General features: G+C 43.3%; 1 protein-coding gene across 4 annotated transcripts in view; it reads left to right on the forward strand.

The window, feature by feature from the left end:
• DDX6 (DEAD-box helicase 6) overlaps positions 1-26,772 on the forward strand; it is a 143,276-nt gene that overhangs the window by 59,366 nt on the left and 57,138 nt on the right. For all 4 annotated transcript variants that reach the window (XM_030220455.1, XM_030220454.1, XM_030220456.1 and 1 more), the window contains exons 8-11: positions 7,091-7,213; positions 9,223-9,351; positions 9,805-9,921; positions 23,523-23,586. In XM_030220455.1, the coding sequence (XP_030076315.1) occupies positions 7,091-7,213; positions 9,223-9,351; positions 9,805-9,921; positions 23,523-23,586 (433 nt within the window). The remainder of the gene's footprint in view (positions 1-7,090; positions 7,214-9,222; positions 9,352-9,804; positions 9,922-23,522; positions 23,587-26,772) is intronic.

The following is a 26,772-nucleotide window of genomic DNA, read 5'->3' on the forward strand; positions in this document are numbered from 1 at the left end:
TCTTGCTCATGTAGAATCATTTGTTATATCAAACCTTCAATTATATTTATGAAAATAGTGGATCCTTAGGTGGGCTACACCAACTCTTTTGTTAGCCAAAATTGGTCCTAAATAAGCGTTTTAGATTTAACTCTTGAATAAATATGCAATCATTTCTTCAAACATAATTTTAAAAAAGCACTTGGCTTTTAGGAACACTATTAAAGTAACGCCTTCTGATATATCATGATTCAAATAACTGCATCAGGGTCAGGGTGGTTGATAAATAATGATTCTTGTGAGCAGTAAAGCCATTTTTAGGCAGCTCATATGGATTTACTGCTCACAAGAATCTAAATGTTTTTGATCAAATACCCTGACATGGTTGTTCGCTACAAGATGTGTCAGGAGGGGTTACTTTAAGCACTGGCATTATGAAATGTTTTGCTATAATAGAAAATTGGGACAGATTGTTTTCATTTTGATAAGTCAAAAAGGGTACTTGATGTAGAGCTTGATAATATGCGATCTCATATCAACATTCTATGCTGCTTATCCCAGAAATAAGCAGTGGATTTTCCCCAAGTCATTTTAATAATGATCTAAGGACTTTTCCTTTAGGAAGCCGTCCAAACCTTTTTTAAACAATGCTAAGCTAACTGCCTTTACCACGTTCTATGGCAACGAATTCGAGTTTCATTATATGTTGAGTGAAGAAACTTTTTCTTAGATTCATTTTAAATTTACTACTTTGTAGCTTCATCACATTCTGCCCCCTAGTCCTAGTATTTTTGGAAAGAGTAAACAAATGATTCACGTCTACCCGTTCCACTCCACTGCACTCATTATTTTATAGTACTCTATCATATCTCCCTTCAGCCATCTTTTCTCCAAGCTGAAGAGCCCTAGAGGCTGAAACTAGAACCAGAGGCTGAAAAAAGTGTATCCATCCACCTGCTGGAGATTTTAAAAAATAGAATACTGAGGAGCTGAACTGGATGCCAAGAGATATCTTAGCTCAGTTTTCATTTCTCTACCTCCACCTGCAAGTTGATGTACACAATGATCCCCACAGGTTTTGGAATAGTGGGAATCTACATAGGATGGTTGCCTCTTGGGTGGACCACTGGTCCTAGGTCTTGGAGATGTGCTGTGAAGCTGGAGAGGCATCCATTATAAACATGAATGGAACGGGGGTGGGGGATTGCCTGGTGGCTAAACTAAGGGGCAACACCACTGATTGCAGACTTGACAGAGGCAGCAGGATTTTGTTTATGAGCAATGGGGAGTGTGTCTTCCAACGTCTCTTGAGGTGCTACTGGAAGGTGTACATATTAAATCTGGCATTAGGGATAACGTAGACTAATGTAGCTGTGTGGCTGAGTAGTTTCAAGACAGTTCTGGCTGATACGTGAAGACGGCACAGAGCAAGACGAGAGAGAATTGGCCTGATCCTGTGGGAGAAAAGGCCATGGTGGAGGACATTAGTAGCACCATGATGGTCAGCTACTATTGAGGGACGAAGACAGACTTTTTGAAGTTGACCAGAATTCCAGAGCGTGAGGTGGTCTATGGTGTAACAGATGGACTGCATTACTAGGGCTTTGGTTCTTGCATCGATTAGCCAGTCAGTATAGGGATACAGGAGGTGTCATTGGGAGTGAAGGTGGGCCACCACCATAGTAAAATATAAACACCCCTGGATGCCAAGGAGAGACCGAAGGGTAGGACTCTGTACAGGAAGTGTTGTTGACAATGTGAAGCGAAGGTATCTCTAGTATTGGGAGTGGATGGGGATGCGGGCATAGACTTTCTTCAGATCTAATTATGCCAGCCATGAGTTTTGATCTACAAGCAGGAGGATAGTGGCCAGGGAGTGCATGCTGAACTTAGTTTTTAAAAGAAGGTTGAGCTCTAAGGTTCAAGATGGATCCAAGACCCCTGGATTTCTTGGGAATGAGGAAGAAGTTTGAGTTGAAATCCTATTCCCTTTGGTCCTGAGGTACCTCTGACTGCCTTACCTTGCTGTGAAGAAGCACCTGAAGTTCCTCCTGTAGGAGATGGACGTGGTAAGGAAGATACAATAGAAGATGGCCCACTGGTCTATAGTGTTTACTCTCCCCGGATCACAGAAGTGAAGGAGGCAGTCCACTAGAGAAATGGCATCAAATGGCCAAGGGAAAGATTTGGCCAGCACCTTACTAGCTGCAGAGGTCCGCTTGTGATAGTGGGCACACAGTTTCTGGAGTATTTCTGTTGTCAAACACTGTTAGGTCAGTCGGGTGAAAGTAGAATTGTTGGAAGAACTCATGCTTATAATAAGGCTGAAAGCATTTATATTATGATAGCTTGTTCTGTAGTTTACATGAGAGTTTGCAAATGGTGGAGCAGTTCTCTCATTTGAGGCACTGCATCCTTAACTTGGTCCCAAAATAAGTCATTCCCCAGGCATGGGCTGTCTGCAAGGTGGCCATGAAGCTAATTCATGAAAACACACAGCAAAATGCTTGCAGTTAAGTAACATGGGTCTCTAATACACCCTCATTAAGATTAATTTTTTATTTAGCTCAAGCATATTTAGTAGTACTTCCAAGGTAAAGTTGCATTCAAGTTCTGTAGGTATTTCCCTCTCCCCAGAACTTTTACAAAGTTTGTACCTGACAAGGGAGAATTAAGGAACTTGCCCAAGATCGCAAGAAGCATTAGTGGGCTCTGATCTCTGGATTCCCTGGTTCTCAGCCCACTACTCTTAAGCATTAAGATGTTATAGAATGCTCTGGCAGCGGAATTAGACACATACAAGTCACTGGCCAAAAATAGTCTTACAATATAGGTAGAAACAGAGTACCTAAAGTAATGGGAGAAAATAGTTCAGTGAGGGAGAAAATAGTTCAGTGAGGGAGCAATCAAGACACTTAGCTTTGGATAAGATTTGTTGCATTTGTATCCCACATTTTCCCACCTATTTGGCTCAATGTGGCTTACAATTTCCGTCATGACATATGCCATTTCAGAGTACAAATACAATTGGTAATATATACAGAAACATAAATGATGTAATGAACAATTGGTATATTACAATTGGTAATATATATATATATAGAAACATGGATGATATAATGAACAATTAGGTACAAAAGAGAAGACCATGCAACTGGTATTACATATTGAACATGGAATACATAATAAATTAGGCAATACTATATAGGGAGACAATAATCTAAGTATATGGTGGAGAATTACAGTCCAATTATGAATCATTATGGTATGTCATGTTAAAGGGTTGTGTCTTCAGAGCTTTACGGAAGTTAATTAGGTTTTGAATAATTTTCAGGTCAAGAGGTAAAGTGTTCTACGTTTGCGAACTCAAGTATGAAAAGCTGGACGCATGCATTATTTTATATTTTAGACCTTTACAGCTGGGGAAATGAAGATTTAAGAATGTGCGTGCTGATCTTGTAGCATTCCTGGGTGGTAGGTCAATAAGTCTAACGTGTAAGTCGGGGCATCACCGTGAATTATTTTATGCACTAGAACACATATTTTGAAAGTTGCTATCTAACATCAGGTTGAACTTGTTGGATTTTTTTTTTTTTTGGTTAACAAATGAAAACCTTGTTAAATGCTAGAGTCAGAGCTAGGAGCTTGTTGAAGGGACAGCTACTGTATGAAGTTTTAGTGGGTATGCAAAACAGTTTTAGCTAAACATATGTTGCTGTTTAACTGCACCAGAATATGGGGTATAAAATAGACAATCCCTTCAATTACATTTATAATAGACATCCCATTAATACCATGAATAGTTCCAAGCGGGTTACATATTAGTGAGCTACATGTTCAAATATTACATATCACTCATTTAATAACTACAGTAATAAGATCAAGAACCACTTTCTGTATATTGAAATGTCAGTAATTTCCTATCAATCTAAGTTCTAATGGTAAGAAGTCCCAAAATAATACTGCCTTATAAGAAATAAAAGTAGACAGTCCCTTAAATCTGACATTAAAAATGAACAGATTTATAACCAGTGGAAATATTAACTATTTTTACAAGATAGGGGCCTCACCATGCAATCCTAAAAACAAGAATCCCAAGTTTAAACTACACCCTCGGCTCCACTGGCATCCAGTGCATATCAAGCAAATATGGTATAACTGAATCAGATCGATTCAGAAAATAAATCTTGTCACTGTAGTCTGTATTTTCAAACTATGCAATGTTTTGGTGCAAAAAAAAAAAAACAGTATCACAATAATCCTAGAAAGAATTAAGGTTGCTTTCACATGTTAGAAATTTAAGCTACAGCTCCGGCACGTTGGCTCCATCGGTAATGTTGCCAACTAGTATGGCTGTATTCCCCTGCTGCCTGGGGAACCCTGGTTACAGTAAGCAACTTTGCTTTCTAATCTCTGGGACATAGGATCATCAGGCTTCATCAGGTGGCTTCACCCATATGTTGCTGTTGTGATCTTGCTTGTCCATTGAGAAATACAGGCACCCACAAATCCACCAACAGATGAACATACAAAATGGATAAACACGTGGAGTGGTTGACAAGTATTCCATGGGCATGCTCTGCATACTTTCTCGCTTCTTGTTTTGAAGAAAACAGAGTGATGTGACGTAAACACCTGCTTAACCTTTTCTGATCCACACATCTGTCTGGTAATTTTTTTAGGAATGGTTATTAAATATCAAACATAAACGGCGAGTGACCGTACTCACTTGCAAATGCGCAATAGAGACTTCCCTGTCTGTCCCGCCCCCGCGTCAATATGTGATGATGGGGGGGGGGGGGGGGGGGGCTGGACAGAGAGGGAAACTGCGCGAAGGGGAGGGAACCGCCGAGGTCGCCACCGCTACCCCCCCCCCCCCCCGGAGTCGCCGCTGCCGCCACCCCTCCACCCAGCCGTCTCTTTGCTATTCAACTTACATCTCCACAGCAGGCAGATCAGCTGAGCTGCCGTTGGCATTCCTTCCCAGCCTGTGTCCCGCCCTCGCTGACGTTACGTCACCCGAGGGCGGGACACAGGCAGAGAAGGAAGGCCGACGGGAGCTCAGCTGATCTCTGCCTGCTGCAGAGATGTAAGTTGAATAGCGAAGAGACGGGCCGGGTGGCGGGGGCGGCGACCCACCAGCCCGTTTTAACGGGCTCAACGGTTAGTGATCTTACAAAAACAATTATGCTCAGTTCCATTGTAAGTTATTACTAATTAATGTAGCTAATCTTTTGATAACATTGTTAAATGTAACCGCTTAGAACTTGTCAGTAAAGCGGGTTATAAATGCCAAATTAAATTAATTTTGGTTAAGTAAACTCTTGACTCACTACCAGCTGCGGTGCCATTAAATTCAGCTGACCAACTACCAGTAGACCTTTTTACTAAAGTTTTTTTGGATGTAATTCTGGATTCTTCCTTGTTGGAAAATCAAGTAAACTATCTTAACAGGAAGGTCTTTAGATTAAAAATTAGAACTGTTTGACCTTATTTTTTCAGAAAAGCACTTTGCTCTGTTGTGCAGGGATTAATATTGTCTTAATTGGACTATTACATTGTATTATCTTGGTATCTTTGTAGAACTAGAAAGAGGAATCCATTTACTGCAAAATGCAGTTGCTTGCTTATTTTAGGCATTATAGTTTGATCATTCAACACCTTTGTTAAAGGAATTTCATTGGCTTCCAGTTCAAGCTCAGCTAGAGCAAGTCTTTTTGTATTTATAAGATTTTGCATGGTGCTGTTCCAGGTTATTTGACTCTGTTTAATCTTGTCCCTCAGCCTACACAACGTAATTTAATACTCGATCATCAAATACTTAACTTAAGAGGCCAACCAAATTTTGTTTTTGGGTTTTGACTTAAAATGCCTATGAATTTTCAGTGGAAACTGAAGGCATAGCCCCACCTTAAGCCCATGCCCATCTTCCCCCCTCCCCCCAAAAAAGACCTTACTTCTAAAAGCTCTGGTGATCTAATGGCCTCTTTGGGACAGGAGTCCCCGCTGATTTGTCAACATGGTGTTCACAATTTCCTGTGACAGCCTTTTGAGACTTCTGCGGTAGGTTTCCCAATTCCAAAATAGCAGCTGCGACTTCCCATGGCAGTCTCGTGAAGCTGCCACAGGAAGTTGCAGCTGCCATTTTGACAACGCAGCCAGAGAGGGCAAAAGCAACTCCTGCCCCAAAGAGGCCACTGGACCACCAGGGCTTTTTAGAAGGTAGGCCGGGCTTTTTAGAAGGTAGGCCTGGGGGATGGGGAGGGTGATAATGGGTAGCTTCGGGGGGGGGGGGGGGGGGGACAGATTTCCTATCTGGGGGGGGGGGGGTGCACAGTTTAGTTCCTGCCAAAACCAAGAGACAGATTTCGGCCATGGATTTGGTTTTGACTGGAACAAAAACACCAGTTTTGGTCAGCCTCTTTCCTCTTTTCAAGAGCATCCGATATAAGGGAGATTGGAAACATCCTTTATTTTCCAGGCTGTGCAACTTTGGGATAATCTGCATAATGTTCTGAAACTCAATTTGTGCTTAATCTCTTTTTGGAAATTAATTAAAAACCCATTTGTTTAAAAAATGTTTATTAACAGTAATGGCTGAGCCATTGAACCTTTGTAGGGAGTAAGCAGTTGATAAATGCTGAGAGATTAGATTAGAAATAAAAGCTTTTGTGTTTGAGGCAAAATCCAAATCAATTTAACTGTCAGTTTTCTATGGCGCGTAAGCTAGATAGTTTTGTTGTAATTTGGAGCAGGCAGTACAATTCATTCATGTCTGGTGTCATGATTTTGTATGCAAGTCCATCCAATGTGTGACATGCAGGTCACTTTTCTCCTTGTATCCAGCAGAGATGCAGGGTTCTGATGTAGTGATCTAGTGTGTACTTAGTCTTTGGTAGCTGCCTTTCCCCAACCCCTTGCCTTTTTAAATAGGAATTTTACTTGAGGAGTGTGTATACTTTTTGAGGTGGGGTTGGGTTTTTTTGTGGGTTTTGTTGTTTTGGTGTTGGGTGTGTGTGTTTTTTTTTTTTTTTTGCATTTACATTTTTTGTCTTATCACTCAATCCCTTTCCAAAGGGTCTGGAATTAATACTGTTTTCTTCTATTGCAGGCAGATAAATTGCTGTCTCAAGATTTTGTGCAGATAATGGAGGACATTATTCTGACACTACCTAAAAACAGACAGATTCTACTCTATTCTGCCACTTTTCCTCTTAGTGTACAGAAGTTCATGGTAAGTGCACGTTGAATTTATTTCTTGGCGTAATTCTCATTCATGTTTTGATTGTGTAGGTTGCTTTGCTTATCTATACTATTTCAGATTAGATGCAGAATAGCATTTGAACATGTATCTACAAGTACAAGACATGCATACAAGTGCAAGGAAAAGGAGGTACATGTGTGAAAGGATAGTTTGAGGGCAACTGTCACTGCCCTCTCCCCCAGGAACATGGCAGCTACTCCCTGGCTTGAGCCAAGACAATTCAGATGTCACAGAAAATGAGTTTGGAAAAATTGGCAGCTGGAGGCACCGCTCCTGTATACTACATTTATCTGTGGTTCATGTTCTCCTCCCACATAGCAGTCATCGGGCTTCACATGTGCTTAAACTATATTCTCCCTCCTCCGGCCCCTGAGTATTCTGCTTCCAAACTTGTTGTTTTTCTCCCTAGGGAACTTAGGTCACTCAAGTGACAATATTATGACACGCCTTTCCTTTGCACTAAATTAATTTATTCAAAATTCTGCTGTTATATAATCTCTATTTTAAAAAAAAAAATCTTGGGCCATCCCACCAGAAAGTAATGTCTATTTCTCTTATTGAAGATGTGTGGTGCTCTGCCCACCTGGTGGTGGAGGGATGGGTATTGACATACATTCAGTATATTTCATAATTCAGAATGAAAATATAAACCTCCAAGATGAAGGCTGTTGAAATATTTTGACAACCACCTCAGTGTCTGTGCTTTGTGATTATATTTGCTCAGTTAACACATTTGAAAAAGCTGTTTGATCTGAAATCTTTAGGTACATAATTTTTAAATTATTCTTAAATTGGTCTAGGCTGCTAAGAATACTTAAATGGACAAAGATTTTCACCTTTTGCACAGAGGGAAAAATATATAATGTGGTGATACATCCATTTTTTGCATATGGTAATGACAAAACTTTAATTGTTGAGAACATTTGAAATTTAGGAGTGATTAGACTCCTTTAATGATTTTTTGCACATGGAATTTCAGTGAAAGATCTTTTTTCTAAATAAGATTGAGATAATTGAAGGATTTCTTGAGCCTGATTATTGTAATAGTGTTTTGATTAGGTTGCCGAAAAATCTTAACTTTGTGCTACAATTAACTCGAATGCTGTTGCTAGAGTTTCAGTGAAATACCCTCGTGTTAGTCATTAGTCCAGTTTTGAAGCATCTTCACTGGCTTCTTATTGAATACAGGATAAAATTTAAAATCCTGTTCACATTTGAAATTTTGACGAACAATGTTTCTGAAATTATTGCTGCTCTCTAGAAGCTTGAGCTCAGCAAATAGTAGGCCCTAAATTATGGAACTCCATGCCACTTATCTTGAGAGAGATCCAGAATTTGGAATTGTTAAAAAGGAATTGAAAACTTTATTTTATCAGGCATTTAGTGGGGCCTAATATGGTACTGTGAAAGTCAGCAGGGAATATTTGACACTATTAGGAATTTTTATATATTTTTATTATTTTAAATGTTTGTTTGCTTTAATGATTATGTATGTAATAACTGATCTGTTGAGAATTGTTGATTTGGCAGAATGTAAATGTGTTATGTTATAAAACAAAACTCTTGAACAAAAGTGGGCCAAGTCCACTTTGTTGTAATGGGAAACTTCGGCTATCTAAGTTGTGAGTATCCCTTTTGCTAAAAAGAACAAGCCATGCCCGAATTGGCTTTAATCTGTAAATATGGACATGGTCTAATTTTTCTTCTAAGTGTTTAGGCTATGAATAGATGCAAAGCTGAAATAATGCAAATACATGACATAGCCCAACTTTCCCCTATTCATTATTAGATAATTACTCGCAGATCCTGTTGTCAGTAAGACCATTAATTTTTGATTATCCTTGAGCAGATAATCTTAAAGCTTAAGCATTTATACATCAGAAGACCTAGATTTTCGCACATTGACTTGGGTAAAGGTAATTTTAGAACTTTTTCTTTTCTTTTTCAAATTGGGTGCAATGATATATTTTTGTTTGTAGAATTCACATTTGCAGAAACCCTATGAGATTAACCTGATGGAGGAACTGACGTTGAAAGGAGTAACTCAGTATTATGCTTATGTTACTGAGCGCCAGAAAGTGCACTGCCTCAATACACTTTTCTCCCGGGTAAGAAGTGGTTTGCAACTTAGCTGTTCTTTCTTGCTGTTCATTCTTTTCCAGCTCAGTCAGAGGCATGCTGGAATGTGGTGGTATGAGCCACCCAGGGATTTTTTTTTCTTGAAAAGTTCATATACTATTACTTGTTATCTGCCAAATACTTGTGACCTGAATTGACCAGGAGACAAGGCTTAATGGATCTTTGGTCTGACCCAATATGGTAGCTGTAAATGTTGGCTTTGTAGCATCCTTAAACCTGGCTTACCAAGGGAGCAGGAGCCCTGACAAAACCAGGGACCTAGCATGTAGTGCACAAGGCTTGCCATTTGAGCCACTGGTCCAGCTTGGAAAATTCTAATGTTTAAAAGACTTTGTGTAGCTTTTGTGCTGTGCAGCAGGTTTACTTCCCATATGTGCTGTCATTTGACTTTTTTTTTTTTTTCCCTCCTCTCTAATACCCAGCTCCAGATTAACCAGTCAATAATTTTCTGCAACTCCTCTCAGAGGGTGGAACTCCTTGCTAAGAAAATCTCCCAGTTGGGCTATTCCTGCTTCTATATACATGCTAAAATGAGACAGGTAGGTGCTGAGTTATCGGGGATTTGATTTCTTGTATAATCCACCCCCAGGTTTCTGCTGATGAGAATACTTCATCAGTGAAGCAAAACCCTATTTACACATTGCCAAGTTTATAACTTAAAATTTGTTATACAGCTTATTCTTCAATAAAGCGAAGATACTTACCTGTAGCAGGTATTCTCCAAGGACAGCAGACTGATTGTTCTTACATGTGGGTCGATGGGTTGACGTCTGCATCGGCCCAGGAATTGGCATTTTGCAAGCAAAATATTAAGTTTTGCCAGAGTTTTCTGGCGCAAGTGCAGCTCGCACTACTCTTGAGCGCACAGATTTCCCGCCCATCGCATGAGCACTTCTCTTCAGTTAAATCAAAGAGCATAAGAGAAATAACTCAAAGGGGAGGTGGGCGGGTTTGTGAGAACAATCAACCTGCTGTCCTTGGAGAATACCTGCTACAGGTAAGTATCTTCGCTTTCTCCGAGGACAAGCAGGCTGCTTGTCCTCACATGTGGGGTATCCCTAACACCCAGGCTCACTAAAAAACAATGAACATTGGTCAATTGGGCCTCGCAACGGTGAGGACATAACATAGATTGACCTGAAACCATAAACTAAGAGTGCAGCCTGGAACAGAACAAAAATGGGTCTGGGGTGGAGTTGGATTCTAAACCCCGAACAGATTCTGAAGCACTGACTACCCAAACCGACACTCACGTCGGTTATCCTGCTGAAGGCAGTAGTGAGTTGTGAATGTGTGGACTGTGACCATGTTGCAGCCTTGCAAATCTCAATGGAAGCTGACTAAGTGAGCCACTGACGCAGCCATGGCTCTAACATTGAGCAGTGACATGACCCTCTAGAGTCAGCCCAGCTTGGGCATAAGTGAAGTAAATGCAATCTGCTAGCTAATTGGAGATTGTGCGTTTACCGATGGTGACTCCTCTCCTGTTGGGATTAAAAGAAACAACTGAGCAGACTGTCTGAAGGTCTTTGTCCGCTCCACATAAAAGGCCAATGCTCTCTTATAGTCCAAGGTATGTAAACTGCTTTCGCCAGGGCGGGTATGAGGATGGGGAAAAAATGTTAGCAAGACGAAGGTTCAGATGGAACTCCGACACCACCTTCGGCAAGAACAGGGTGCGTGCGGAGGACTACTCTGTTGTGATGAAACTTGATTTAAGGTGCATGCACTACCAAGGCCTGAAGCTCACTGACTCTACGAGCTGAAGTAACAGCCACCAAGAAAATGACCTTCCAGGTCAAGTACTTCAGATGGCAGGAATTCAGTGGCTCAAAAGGAGCTTTCATCGGCTGGGTGAGAACGATGTTGAGATCCCATGACACTGGTTTAGGTTTGACCGGGGGCTTGACAAAAGCCTCATGAGAGAGGCTTACCCTCTACTCGCTGATAAGCACTAATCGCACTAACATGAACCCTTATGGAGTTGGTCTTGAGACCAGATTCTGATAAATGTAGAAGGTATTCAAGCAGGGTCTGTGTAGGACAAGAAATGGGATCTAGGGCCTTGCCGTCACGCCAGACGACTAACCTCCATTTGAAAGAGTAACACCTCTTCATGGAATCATTCCTGGAAGCAAGCAAGACTCAGGAGACACCCTCTGAAAGACCCAAGGAGACAAATTCTAAGCTCTCAACATCCAGGCCGTGAGAGCCAGAGACTGGAGGTTGGGATGCAGACGCGACCCCTCGTTCTGGGTGATGAGGGTTGGAAAACACTCCAATCTTCACGGTTCCTCGGAGGACAGCTTCAGAAGAAGAGGGAACCAAATCTGATGCGGCCAGAAGGGAGCAATCAGAATCATGGTTCCGCCGTCTTGCTTGAGTTTCAGCAGTCTTCCCTACAAGAGGTATGAGAGGATACGCATACAGAAGGCCTGTCCCCCAATGTAGGAGAAAGGCATCTGACGCTAGTCTGTCGTGGGCCTGAAGCCTGGAACAGAACTGAGGAACCTTGTGATTGATCTGAGTGGCGAAAAGATCCACAGAAGGGGTGCCCCACACTCGAAGATCTTGCGGACAACGCCCATGTTCAGTGATCACTCGTGCGGTTGCATTTTCCTGCTCAACCTGTCGGCCAGACTGTTGTTTACACCAGCTAGATAAGTGGCTTGTAGAAACATTCCATGACAGCGTGCCCACAGCCACTTCTGGATGGCTTCCTGGCACAGAGGACAAGAGCCAGTTCCCCCCCCCCCCCCCCCCCCCCTCACACACACACACTTGTTGGTGTAATACATGGCAACTTGATTGTCTGTCTGAATCAATATGACTTGGTTGGACAGCCGGTCTCTGAAAGCCTTTAGAGTGTTCCAGATCGCTCGTAATTCCAGGAGATTGATCTGAAGATCTTTTTCCTTAAATGACCAGGCTCCTTGAGTGTGAAGCCCATCTACATGAGCTCCCCACCCCAGGAGGGATGCATCCGTAGTCAGCACTTTTTGTGGCTGAGGAATTTGGAATGGACGTCCGAAGGTCAAATTGGATCGAATTGTCCACCACTGCAGAGAATTCTGAAAGTCGTGGACAATTGGATTACATCCTCTAGACTCCCCGCAGCTTGGTACCACTGGGAAGCTAGGGTCCGTTGAGCCGATCTCATGTGTTGGAGTGCCGTGGAGGCCATGTGGCCCAGAAGCCTCAACATCTGCCAAGCCGTGACCTGTTGAGACGCTCGAGCTATGAAAACCAGGGACAGGAGGTTGTCTACTTTTGCCTCGGGAAGATAAGCGTGGACTGTCTTTGTGTTCAACAGGGCTCCAATGAATTCCAACTTTTGGACTGGAGTGAGATGGGACTTGGGGTAATTGATCACAAACCCCAGTAGTTCTAGCACCTGAATAGTCATTCGCATGGACTGCTGAGCACCTGCCTTTGAGGTGCTCTTCACCAGCCAATCGTCGAGATAAGGGAACACACACTCCCAGTCTGCGTAGTGATGCTGCGACTACCGCTAGGCACTTTGTGAATACTCTGGGTCCAGATGCCAGACCAAAACGCAGCACACAGTACTGAACTTGCTGAGTTCCCAGCTGAAATCGAAGATACTTCCTGTGAGCAGGGAGTATCAAGATGTGTATAGGCATCCTTCAAGTCCAGAGAGCATAGCCAATCGTTTTATTGAATCATGGGAAGAAAGGTGCCCAGGGAAACCATCCTGAACTTTTCTCAAAATAGAAATTTGTTCAGGCCCCTTAGGTCTAGGATTGGACACATCCCACCTGTGTTTTCTTTTGCACAAGGAAGTACCTGGAATAGAATCCCAGCCCTTCTTCCCCTGGTGGAACGGGTTCGACCACACTGGCCTTTAAAAGGGCGGACAGTTCCTCTGCAAGTACCTGCTTGTGCTGGGAACTGTGATTGAGCTCCCGGTGGGCAGTTTGGAGGTTTGGATTCCAGATTGAGAGTGTATCCTAACCAGACTATTTGAGGAACCCACCAGTTGGAGGTTAAGAGAGGCCACCTTTGGTGACAAAAACATCAACCTCCCCCCCCCCCCCCCCCCCCCCCCCCCTACTGGTAAGTTGTCCTGAACTGGAGCCAGTCAAAAGCCCGTCGCTTGCTTTTGCTGGGGAGCATAATGGGCCTTAGTCGCACGCTGTTAATGAGAATGAGTGCACTGAGGTTGAGCCTCGGCAGGCTGCCAAGAAGCAGGAGTGTACCTACGCCTAGAATAGGTATTGGGGGCACTCCTCCCTCCCTCCAAAAAACCTCCTAGATGAGGAGGCAGTAGCAGAAGGCGCCCGGTGGGAGAGAGAATCCATAGCATCAACTAGATCCTCTACTTATTCTCCAAAAAGATTGTCCCCCTGGCAAGGAACATCCACCATCCGCTGCTGGACAGAATGATCCAGGTCAGAGAGACGCAGCCATGAGAGTCTACGCATCACTATACCTTGAGCAGTGATTCTGGATACTACATCAAAAGTGTCGAACGTACCCCTAGCCAGGAACTTGCAACATGCCTTCTGCTGCCTGACCACCTGGCGAAAAGGCTCTGTTTTCTCCGGAGGGAGTACATAAGTAATGCCACACTGGGAAAAGACCAAGGGTCCATCGAGCCCAGCATCCTGTCCACGACAGCGGCCAATCCAGGCCAAGGGCACCTGGCGAGCTTCCCAAACGTACAAACATTCTATACATGTTGTTGCTGGAACTGGTGGATTTTTCCCAAGTTCATTTAGTAGTGGTTTATGGACTTGTTCTTTAGGAAACCGTCTAACCCCTTTTTAAACTCTGCTAAGCTAACCGCCTTCACCACATTCTCCGGCAACGAATTCCAGAGTTGATGCGTTGGGTGAAGAAAAGTTTTCTCCGATTTGTTTTAAATTTACTACACTGTAGTTTCATCGCATGCCCCCTAGTCCTAGTATTTTTGGAAAGTGTGAACACTACTACTACTACTATTTAACATTTCTAAAGTGCTACTAGGGTTACGCAGCGCTGTACAATTTAACATAAAGGACAGTCCCTGCTCAAAGAGCTTACAATCTAAAGACAGTCAGTCCGATAGGGGTAGTCAAATTGGGGCAGTCTGGATTTCCTGAGAGGTGAGAGTTAGGTGCCGAAGGCAGCATTGAAGAGGTGGGCTTTGAGCAAAGACTTGAAGATGGGCAGGGAGGGGGCTTGGCTCAGGAAGGTTGTTCCAGGCATAGGGTGAGGCGAGGCAGAATGAGCGGAGCCTGGAGTTGGCGGTGGTGGAGAAGGGTACCGAGAGGAGGGATTTGTCCTGTGAACGGAGGTTTCGGGCTGGAACGTAAGGGGAGATGAGGGTAGAGAGGTAGTGAGGTGCAGCAGACTGAGTGCATTTGTAGGTAAGGAGGAGAAGCTTGAACTGTTTGCGGTATTTGATTGGAAGCCAGTGAAGTGACCTGAGGAGAGGGGTGATACGAGTGGATCGGTTCTGGCGGAATACAAGACGTGCAGCAGAGTTCTGGACAGATTGAAGGGGGGATAGATGGCTAAGTGGGAGGCTGGTGAGGAGTAGGTTGCAGTAGTCAAGGCGCGAGGTAATGAGAGCGTGGACGAGGGTTCGGGTGGTGTGTTCAGAGAGGAAAGGGCGAATTTTGCTGATGTTGAAGAGGAAGAAACGACAGGTCTTGGCTATCTGCTGGATATGCGTGGAGGAGAGGGAGGAGTCTAAGATGACTCCGAGGTTGCGGGCAGATGAGACGTGGAGGATGAGGGTGTTATCAACTGAGATGGAAAGTGGAGGAAGAGGAGAAATGGGTTTTGGTGGAAAGACGATGAGCTCGGTCTTGGACATGTTCAGTTTCAGGTGGCGGTTGGACATCCAGGCAGCAATGTCGGATAGGCATCCACCTGTTCCACTCCACTCATTTTATATACCTCTATCATGTCTCCCCTCAGCCGTCTCTTCTCCAAGGTAGACAGTTGCCTTATCGAGTCCCGCAAGTGAATGCTCGTGAAGAGCTGGTATGATTGGATCTTGGCAGTGAGCATAGCGGCCTGATACATATTCCTCCCAAAAGAATCAAGACTCCTAGCTTCTCTGCCTGGGGCGCTGAAGCATAGTCTCTAGTACTCCTGGCTCTCTTGAGGGCGGAGTCCACCACCATGGAATTGTGGAGTAACTGAGACCTGATCAACCCAGGTTCACCGTGGATCCGATACTGGGATTCAGCTTTTTTCGGGACCATGGGGCCAGACAGGGGCCGACCAGTTTCGCATAAGGACTTCCTTCAGTACCTTATGCAGAGGGACTGTCACAACCTCTTTAGGTGGAGAAGAATAATCCAAGACCTTGAGCATCTCAGTCCTGGGCTCATCCTCAACCTCCATAGGGAAGGGAATAGCCTTACTACTATTTACTACTACTATTTAACATTTCTAGAGCGCTACAAAGTGTACGCAGCGCTGTACAAACACAGAAGAAAGACAGTCCCTGCTCAAAGAGCTTACAATCTAATAGACAAAAAGTAAAGCATTTAAATTTAAAATATTTAAGCAGTCAAGCACAAGAGAACAGTCACAGAAGGACTGAAGATGTTGAAGGGTGGTCAGTGTGATTAGGTGTAACTCTGGTTGGAGTAGTGGGAGAAGGTGATAGAAGAATAGAAATGGGTGAGGTAAAGTAATGAGTGGGTTGATAGGGAGGTTATATAAGACATGTCACTCTAGGGGTGGGTGGGTAGAGGGGTAGGGTGGGTGGGATTAAGTCTAAAGCAGGAGAAGGTATTCTCTGCAGCCTATCTGTGAGATGGAAAATGCTCTCTGAAGCTGCTGCTATAAGTTGTTAGTTTTCTCTCCCTGAAAGAGATCCAAGCCACACCCACGAAGTTCAAACTGTCAGTGGGGAGGGTGAGGGGAGGAAATGGCAGTGCTTGATGAAAAAGAGAGCTCAGTTTGATAGGAGATATACTATAGGATGTCATTCTGAGGCCAGGCTAAGTCTAAAGCAGGAGAAGGTATTCTCTGCAGCCTATCTGTGAGATGGAAAATGCTCTCTGAAGCTGCTGCTATAAGTTGTTAGTTTTCTCTCCCTGAAAGAGATCCACTTAGCCATTTCCTGGACAAAAGAGGAAAAGGACAGACTCTCCAGTGGAGACAGTCTCCTTTCTAGCGGAGGGGAAGGATCAGAGGGAATCCCAAAGGACTCATCAGAAGAGAAGTACCTGGGATCCTCATCTGACTCCCACGAACGCTCCTGCTTAGTGTCGGATAAAGTCTGAGTTAAGGTGCTTCGACACTGGACCTGGGAGGAACAATGTCCTCTATGGTAATGTTGAGAGGTCGATGCCCTGTCCGACTGCGACGAAGCTCCCTCCACCGATGTCGAAGGGGAGTCAACCTGGGTGGCAGCCAACGTCGATGCCACAGGCGGCATCGCGGTCGGGGACCTCACCACAGGTAAAGGGCCAGACACCACTGCAGCAGATGGTACAGAAGGCGCAAGCACCCCTGACACCAAAGCTCACTGATGTAGCAGTCCCTCCAGAAGTTCTAGAAACAAGGCCTGGATGCGCTCGTTGAGAGCCGCCATCGGAGAAGGCTGCGGGGTTGGTGGGACAGGAAGTGTCAGAATCCGTGGAGGCTCGGGAGCAGGCATCGGGCTGCTAGGAGACCGACGCATCGGAACCTCATGTATAGAGGGGAAGCGATCCTCTCGGCGCCGACGCTTCTTGGGTGCTGACTTTCTCGACGTCCCGGAGCTCCCAGTACTGTGTGTTGAAGGAGAATGATGACTGTGCTGCTTCGCCTTTGCTCGACGTCTGTCATCGAGACTTCTCGGTACCGATGAGGAGGACGTGGAATCCTCACGCCGCCTCGGGGCCGGGTCGACAAAGGCCAGTCCCGGGGTCCTGCATAACAGGAGGCCTCGAGGCAGGTGGAGACCCACTGGACGCCTCACTGCTCCCAGCACGAGTTGGTCTCATAGCAGCCATTACCTCTCTCCCCAACGTCAATGCCGCTGACCTCGGTACCGACGTCGAAGGACCGGATTAAGCCCCAAAACGTTTTTCTCGTTGGGCCTCTTGGGATGCTTGGGTCCGTTATATATATATACTAGCCGTTGAGCCCGTTAAAACGGGCTAGTATGGGGTTTTGGCAAGGCCCCCTCCCGTCGCCGCCGCCACCACCCCTGCACCCGGCCCGGGCCCTCTCTTCGGTATTGAACTTACATCGGTGAAACGCAGGCAGCACTCAGATCAGCTGAGCTCCCGTCAGCCTTCCTTCTCTGCCTGTGTCCCGCCCTCATGTGATGTAACGTCGGCGAGGGCGGGACACAGGCAAGGAAGAAAGGGCGAAGGGAGCTCAGCTGTTCTGCGTGCTGCGTTTTGCCAATGTAAGTTCAGTACCGAAGAGTGCTCGGGCCGGGTGGAGGGGGGGGGCGGCGGTGACCTCGGGGGGGGGAGCGATAGCGGCGACGGCTTCGCGCAGTTTCCCTCTGTCCCGCCCCCGTCATCACGTACTGACATGGGGGCGAGACAGAGAGGGAAGTCTCTACTGCGCATTTGCAAGTGAGTAGGTCACTCGCCATTTGTTTGATATATGTGTGTATGTATGTGTGTGTGTGTATATATATGTATATCTATATATATATAAAAGGCACCTCCAACGTTCCATTGAAGCCTCAAGCCGGAAACTTGAGGCGCCCGAGATATCCAGTTTGGCCTGCAGGCTGCAGTCACTGTAGCTCCGCCATCGCCTCAAAACGCAATGACGTTGAGGGCGGAGCGGGCCTGCAGTCAGTGTACCTACGCCCTCGCGTCAACACGCGATGACGCAGAGGGCGGGCCGGTGAAGACACAACGGACGACATCCACACATTCTCTGACAGCTGCTGGGAGAGCATACCGAACTTTGCAAACTCGCAACCACGTCACTCAGGGACGGAGGGAGGGAGAGGAGAGGTGTGGAACTCGGAAGGGAGGCATGGAGGGGGTGTCTAGAACTCGGGAGGACGGTGGGGGGGGATTACCCTGCTAGCGCCCGTTTCATTTTTTCCCGAAACGGGCATTTCTTGTGTGTGTATATGTATGTATGTATATATATATATACGTGTATATGCGTATATATATATGTGTATGTATATATATATCCCAGCCGCTTGTATTTATATATAGTTCCCGTAGTTTTCTTTTAGTTTTTTCATCTATTTCAATTTTTTTCTTTCGTCGCGGCCGGCCTTTAGGACCCGCGTTCGGGTTTTCCTTTTCTCTTGTGCTTTTTCTGTTTTTAGGCACAATCGCGTCTTTTGATTTCACCGAAGCCGTTTTTCCTTCCATGTCTTCGAAGACTCCCAGCGGCTTCAAGCGTTGTAAGTGCAACCTATCTCAGGTACCGATACCCACGCCTGGTGTATTCAGTGCCTAGAGCCCGACCATAGCCCAGCCGCTTGTAGTCTGTCTCGCAATCGAGGAGCAGAAACTGTTGCCGCACCTGAACGCGGAGAAAGAAAAACTGAAGACAAAGTGCTCATGCGACGGGTGGGAAATCAGTTCGCGCATGCGCGCGGTGTGCGCTGCATGCATGCCAGAAGACTCTGGCAAAACTTTAATATTTTGCTTGCAAAATGCCGATTCCTGGGCTGACATGGACGTTGACCCACATGTGAGAACAAGCAGCCTGCTTGTCCTCGGAGAAAAATAACTACACAAAGCATATTGTGAACTGTTCAACATCAAACCACCTGATTGCCAAACAGGTTGTTCTTAAAATCAACTTGGAGTAATGCATAATCTGCTACTTCTGCTTGTTTCTTTAATGCTGCTATATGCTGTACTCAAAACATGTACAACAGTTCCCGGTTGACAAGAGTTTACAATCTATTCAGGACAAACAGGACATATGAGATTAGGGAATTTCATTTATTATGGGAATGATTAAAGCAGAGGTATTAGACAAAATAGAGTTATAGTTCCAAGAAGATGGACTCTTTTGAATAGGGAGAGAGATGAAGCATTGACATACTCAAGAAGTCTGTTCTAGGCATATGAAGCAGCAAGATACAAGAAATGGAGTTTAGTAGAGAAGGGTGGCACAGAGAAGTGACTTGCCTGATGTACTGAGTTCATGGGGAGAAGTTGTAGGGAGACACAAATGGAGAGGTAGTGAAGAGCTATGGAATGAATGCACTTGGAAGTCAGAGAAGTTTGTTCTAAACTCCCCTGGTGAATGAGAGATATTTACCTTCTGCTCTACTCTGGCAAATTTGGATAATTTTCTGGGTGCCCCTGTGAGGTTAGATATGGGAAATATAACTTTTCTTGGAAAGTAGACTCGTGGAAGAGATATCTTAAGCTGTGTTTATTGATGTCTCTGAACAAGAGCTGAATGTTTTGCAACTTTACTTTTGAAATTCACAAGCCTTTATAGAATTTAAAATGTGAATTTATCTAGATCAGAGCTTCCCAAACTGGGTGGGACCCCAAATTGGGCACAAAATCTACCTTTGGGATCACGACTTAGGTGGGCTATCCATAGGTACATCATTCACATCCAGCAGGCCACACAGTTTTATTTGGCTGCACTTACGGAATCATAGCCACAAAAGGTTTGGGAAGCACTGATATATAGATGTTTCTAAAACAATTCGGACATAAAGCTTTTTCTAACAATGAGACAAGGTTAGATTTAGGAGCTGCTTTTTTATTTATTTATTTATTTTTAAGTATTATTATTGAGAGAGCCATATAAATATTTGGGATTTTTTTATTTGTGAGCAATTGAGGGTCTTTTGGGACTCGAGGCAAAGTGCTGTTCCCGCTTCCTCCAGCTGATTGCTTAGTAAGATTGCTACTTGTTATATGTAATAAGGGGGAATGAAAGCGCTAGGGCTTGCTTTGGTTTTTTTTTTTTTTTTTTTTGGTTTGCTATTTTTCCCAATTATTTCTACACCTTTCCCTATTTGATTGCGGTCTAGCCAATGAATTTTTGTTTTTCAGCTTTTGCTAGGTTACCTTTACTGATATGCTAATTGGTGATTTCCACTGATTCCATTGAATGTTTTCTTTTGATAATGTAGAAATGTAATGTTTATATAATAAAATTAAAGAAAAGTTTGAACTGTGTATGGAAATGGATAGGGAACCATGAAGTAACTTGAGAAGAGGGTGACTAGCAACATTAGATGCAGCAGCATTTTGAATAGATTGAAGAGAAGAGATGGTTCAGTGGGAGACCTGCAGGTTGCAGTAGTCTAAGCAGGAGGTAATGAGTCCATGAATAAGGGTTTTTGTAGCGTTCAGAAAGGAAGGGACAAATTTTGGTGATAAACACATTTTAACAATCATTTGGAGATGTGCAGCAAAAGGCAATAACTTCAAAGTTGAGCTAAAGGAGACAGGATTATTATCCACAGAAATAAAGAATTGGAAGTGTTAGGTTTAGGGGTACATATAAGCTCATTCTTGGTCATATTCAGTTTCAGATGGCAGTGAGACATCTGGGCAGTAATGTCAACAGGCAAGCTGAGACCTGGGTCTGGATTCAAGGTGAAACCTGTGGTGTAGAGGAGTGAAGATGGTACTAAAACCATTGAATATCGGAGTACCAAGGGAATAAGTCTAGACATAGCCCAGCTGTGTACTGGCTAATGGGATAGCTATGGAGGAAGATCCACCAGAACATACACTAAACGTGCAATAGAAAAGAATCCATGTGAGTGGAGGAGTAGCCTAGTGGTTAGTGCAGTGGACTTTGATCCTGGAGAACTGAGTTCAGTTTCCATTGCTGCTCTTTGTGTTTCTGGGAAGCCACTTAACCCTCCATTGCCCCTGGTACAAAATAAGTACCTGAATATATGTAAACCGCTTTGAACGTAGTTGCAAAAACCTCAGAAAGGCGGTATATCAAGTCCCATTTCTATATCAAAGAGGAGTAGGTGGTGATCAACAGTGTTAAAAGCAGCAGATAGGTCTAGAAGTGGAGTGGAGGAGTGGCCTAGTAGTTAGAGCAACAGCCTTGACAACCAGAAGTGGCTGGTTCAAATCCCACTGCTGCTCCTTGTGATCTTGGGCAAGTCACTTACCACCTCCATTGCCTCAGGTACAAACTTTAGATTGTGAGCCCTCCAGGGACAGAGAAATAGCCAGTGTACCTGAATGTAACTCACCTTGAGCTACTACTGAAAAAAAAAAGGTGTCTGCTAAATCTAAATAAATTAATAAAATAGGATGAAGAGTGAGTAAAAGGCAAGGGCTGTGTGTGTAGAATGTAGAGGGCAAAAGCCAGTTTATAGTGGATCAAGAATAGCTGCTTGAGTGATGATAGTGGTAGTAAATAGCACGTTCCAAGTAGCTTGAATGCAAAGAAGAGAGAGTGAGATGTGCAAAAATAGAAGGGCAGGTAGGATCCAATGAAGGGTTTGTTGAGGAGTGGTGTAATAGCATGTTTGAAGGCATCAGAACCGTTGTGGAAGGTAATAGTTCTTATGAATTGGATTTCTGCAGATATCTTAATGGAAGTAATTAAGTAATGTACAAAGGGTTAGTGACTATATGGCTTTATCAATGTGTAAATTTTAAAGCTTGTTAGTAACTGGACAGGCATACATACTGGTGAAGTGGTCTGCTGTTGTATCTGTTGTGTCTTCTGAGCCAAGATTTTTTTTTCTTTTTAAAGCCCAACTTCTAGTAACCATTGTCAAGGAAATGGTGTGAACAGAAGAACTTTGAAGTGGAGGAATAGCCAAACAGTGTGTATTGAGAAAAGGGAAGCTCGATTCAATTCTACTGCAGCTCTTTCTAATTTGGGCAAATTGTTTAACCCCTTATTGTTTTGGGGGCAGGAAAATATCTACTGTGCATGAATGTAACTCGCTTGGTCAAAAGTTAATCAGCACACTTGTTATAGCATCTAATTTTAGAAGTCACGCTACGTTTTTTTTGACAGGCCTCTAAATTCTAGGTAAATGTAAAGAAAATGAGATTTTTGGTTTCTAGTTACCATAACATAAAGCTCAGTATCATCCCTAAGTTGAAACTGTGGATGGGTATCTCTCTGTGGAAGAAAAAGGAAAAATGGTTCAGAGAACTTTTTGTCCCTCTTGAAAGTTTGCATATTTGTAAATTTCTTGTAGTTCCTGGAGTGGCTTCTTTTACAGCTTATAAGACAAGGACCTGAAGATATCCACAATGAATATGCATGAAATATTTGTATATAATAGAGGCAGTGTATTCAAATCAAGTTCATGCATGTTCTTTGTGGATATCCTGAAAACCTGACTGGCAAGGGGTACTCCAGGACTGGACTTGGGGAACACTGCCCTAGTGAGGTTCTCCTCCCCCCTCCCCATCTCAAACTGAGAAGTGCTCTAGAGATTTCCCTTCCGCAAGTTGTAAACTTATTCTCCCCCCCCCCCCCCCCCCCCCCTTAGGAGACTTTTGGTTACCATATTTAAATAAATATCTACCTATCTATATATCTGAATTAGAAAAAGCTCAGAGTGACCAAAATGATATGAGGAAAGGTTAAAGAGGTTAGGGCTCTTCAGCTTGGAAAATATAGCTGAGGGGGAGATATAATAGAGGTCTACAAAATCCGGAGTGGTGTAGAACAAGTAGAAGTGAATTAATTCTTTACTCTTTCACAAAGTACAAAGACTAGGGGATACTCAATGAAGTTGTAGGGCATTACTTAGAAAATATTTTTTTCACATAACAAATGTTAAAGTTCTGGAACTCTTTGCCGGAAGATGTTGTAGCAGTGGTTAGCATATCTGGGTTTAAAAAAAAACGTTTGGACAAGTTCCTGAAGGAAAAGTTCATAGGCTACTGTTGAGACAGACATGGTAGGAAGCCACTGCTTGCTCTGGATTGGTAGCATGGAATGTTGCTATTTGAGTTTCTGCCAGATACTTGTGACCTGTATTGGCCACTGTTGGAAACAATAGGGCTAGGTGGACCATTGGTCTGACCCAATATGGTTGTTACGTAACTGCCGTGAGTTCCCTGTGTTAGATTCAAACAGAAAATGGCAACTCTAACATGAAAGCTATGCTCTTGAATAAAGTGGTAAGTACAATCGGATGTGTGAATTACATATTGCATATATCTTAGATGTTGGTGAAACTAAGACTTGTTTTCTCAGGTAATCATATATTTTTCTTTTCTGCTAGGAGCATCGTAATCGTGTCTTTCACGACTTCAGAAATGGCTTATGCCGCAATCTTGTTTGCACTGGTGAGTTTGCTTTTTTTTTTTCTTTTTTTTTTTTTTTGCATTTTTGTGTTAATTTTTGACATTAACACAGTAAATCCAGCGTGAGGGCTTGATTTTTTTTTTTTTTTATAGCAGGATGCCCATGTGAAATCCAAGAAGATGCCCCTAAACCTATTTTATAAAGGCAACATAAACATTCATGTGTCTCTTAAAATATGCTCCCAAGTCCAGAAATAGTAATGCACAAATCTATACCACCTCTAAAGGTGCATGTAGATTCATATTTTAGAAAACACGCATGTACCTTGCAACTTTTCCCCACCTCTTTTCAAACTGTGCCTATACACATTGGATTAGATTCTGTAAATGGCATCCAAATTCAGGTGCTGAAAAAAAAAATGAGCACTAAGTACTATTCAATAAACAGTGCTCCAAGTTGGATGCCGTTTTATAGAAAAGCGCTTAGAGCCATGATCTGCACTTAATTGTGGGCATGAGGATTTACACCAACTGAAACCTGGTGTAAACCCTTGCACCTAAATTAGGTGTGGATCTACCATATTCTGTTACTATGCACAAATTCCAGGAACGCTCATACCCTTCCTATGGCATTCACATCTTTATAAAATCCCAATTAGGAAGGTGCACACAATTGCCAATTAGTGCCAATAATTGATAGTACCCAATTATTGGTGCTAATTGGCTTGTTCAATTAAATTACATATACCCAAATTTGCGCACACAATTTTAAGTGCTATATATAGAATTTGGGGGATATTGTGTAAAAGTAAGTACATGTTCCCTTGTGCATTTTCATACATTTCTGTGAAAGCCCTGTCCTGTGTGTAAAGTACCTTTTTATACACAGATATATAAAATACCCCTTTAAGTAGGAAATGTTAGTCTAATCCTCCTTAAATACGTTTTTGGTCTATTTTCTTGTTTATGTAATTTGGTGACAAACTGGTTCCTAGTATGCCTCAAAGCCCAGTCATTTCAGAAAGAAAAAGTTGACCGAGTACTGCTGCTCATGCATACCTGACCCCCCCCCCCCGAAACAAAATAAGTGTTTCCAATATTAGAAGCTGGTAAGTGACGTGAGTTAGCACTGATTTATCCCCTTGTGATAGTGTGATGAACAAGCATCGGTGCCCTAAACCTTTGAATGTACAGCTAGACTATGGTTAAAGGCAGCAAAAATCTTTTTTCAGGTTCAAAACAAAATGAGCCTGCCTTCCCTCACAAGCTGTCAGGTCAAGTTTAGACATCAAAAGGAGGTTTGTTTCCCTAATAGACCAATGGATAATTTGGAAAGGTTTTTACATAGTAACATGGTTTCTGGCAATGCACAAAAGTGACTTGTCTGTCCTTGCATGCTATGTCAGCAGCTAGCAATAGTATTCCTTACACATACGTGGTGGAGGTGTATTAGAGGGCTGCTACTTCCTGTTCGGGGCCTCCCTGACTTCCCCAAATTTGAGTTTTTATCTTCCTTAATGGCCTGTTCCCTAGCCCTGGCTCTTAAAAGGTGGCACAGTGGAGGAATGTGTTTGAGAACTGGGGTTGTGTTATTCACTCCCTCATACCCCTTCTTTTTTGTATAGTATCTTGTCTGTAAAAGGCATAGATTCTAATAATGTCTGGCACATTTTAGATTTACAGTTATTTGCATGTGACCTTTGAAGTGTGCAGCTTCCTTCCTGATGTTAAGCACTGCTTCAGATGGATGAGTTAAAATAAGCTGTGATAAACCACTATGGGTTCCTTTTTACTAAAGTTCAGTAACATTTTGCATATGCCATGTAGTAACTGAGTGTGTTCCCATATAATTGCACAAAAAAAATCTTTACTGTGCAGTAAGCATATTGTCAGCAGAGAACCACTTACTGCCTCTGCGCTCACTAGCTGCAAGACTTAATAGCATGTGATAAGTTACCATGTGCTAACTACAGTATACACACATTTTCCACCCCATAACAGGGTATGTAGTTAGTGTATGCTGATACATGTGCCATCGTACCAGAAAGAGGAAGAGTGATCAGAGGGTGATGTTACCCCTTCTCCTTTAGATGATCATAGCATTGTATGTTCAGGCTCTTTTCTTATTTTTAGTAATGCCATCTTTTGCTAATTCTATCCTGACCTGAGGAAGTGGGGTTCTACTTCTTGACTGTTTATCAAAAAATGTATTAGTCCAATAAAAAGGTATCATCTTTATTAAACTTAGATTCTAGTTTTCAGAAGTACATACTCATATTGAGTATGTAAAGCTCATTAAACAGATACACACTTTTATATTTCAACAATTTTTATTGATGACCAATCCAACAAGGCAAATGTCCAATAAGGCAGTACACTGATCATACATGTATTCAAGAACCTCTACACTTCACAGCACATCATCAAATTTTTGAATGTATTGTACTACAAATTAAACCCCTCCAAACAACCCCCTCTAGCACCCCCCCCCCCCAAATGAAAAACTGGTCAGAGTTTTGACTAGGATCTTGGGACTCCGATAGACCCCAGCCAATCATCAGTCGCAAACTAAAACCTCCTTCCCCTGACCCCCCCTCCCCACCCCTCAGATGAGCATTTTATGAACTACGATATACTTTGTACCCCGGTATGACAGTGACCCTTGGTCTTTTCCCAGTATAGCATTACTTATGTACCATCCACAATCTAACTCGTAAAGCGATTCAAAACCTGCCTTGTGGAAAATGGTATACAAATAAGACTCCCAAATGAGCAGGAAAGATTTTTCTTTGGATGACCTCTGGACCCATACGATTTCCATATCAACTCATGTAGTTTGTTACTCCAGTATAAAAAAACTAGATGCTTGTTCTCCCAGCCAATGGTTAAGGATGCATTTATTTCCCAATGTATATGCCTTCTGCAAGAATAGAATTGCCCCCTTCTTTCCGGCTCCCATGAAAGTACCAACCCCTCAAACGAAAATCTAAGAGGATTCTCAAGCACCAACTTGGAGATACCTGACCATGCCTGTCCAGAAAGATTTAATTTGCAAACACTGCCAAAACCCATGCAACAGAGGAACTGCTGGATTGACACTGAGGAGTAGATATACATCCCATTTAGGACACTGAATAGTAGATAACAAATCCCATATAAAACGCCCTTTGTCATGAAAAATATGCTCTGTGCATTCCCGTAGTTTCACACTATGGACCACTGCTGGAA

Source organism: Microcaecilia unicolor, chromosome 12 (genome assembly GCF_901765095.1).
Source record: "Microcaecilia unicolor chromosome 12, aMicUni1.1, whole genome shotgun sequence".
Taxonomy (NCBI): domain Eukaryota; kingdom Metazoa; phylum Chordata; class Amphibia; order Gymnophiona; family Siphonopidae; genus Microcaecilia; species Microcaecilia unicolor.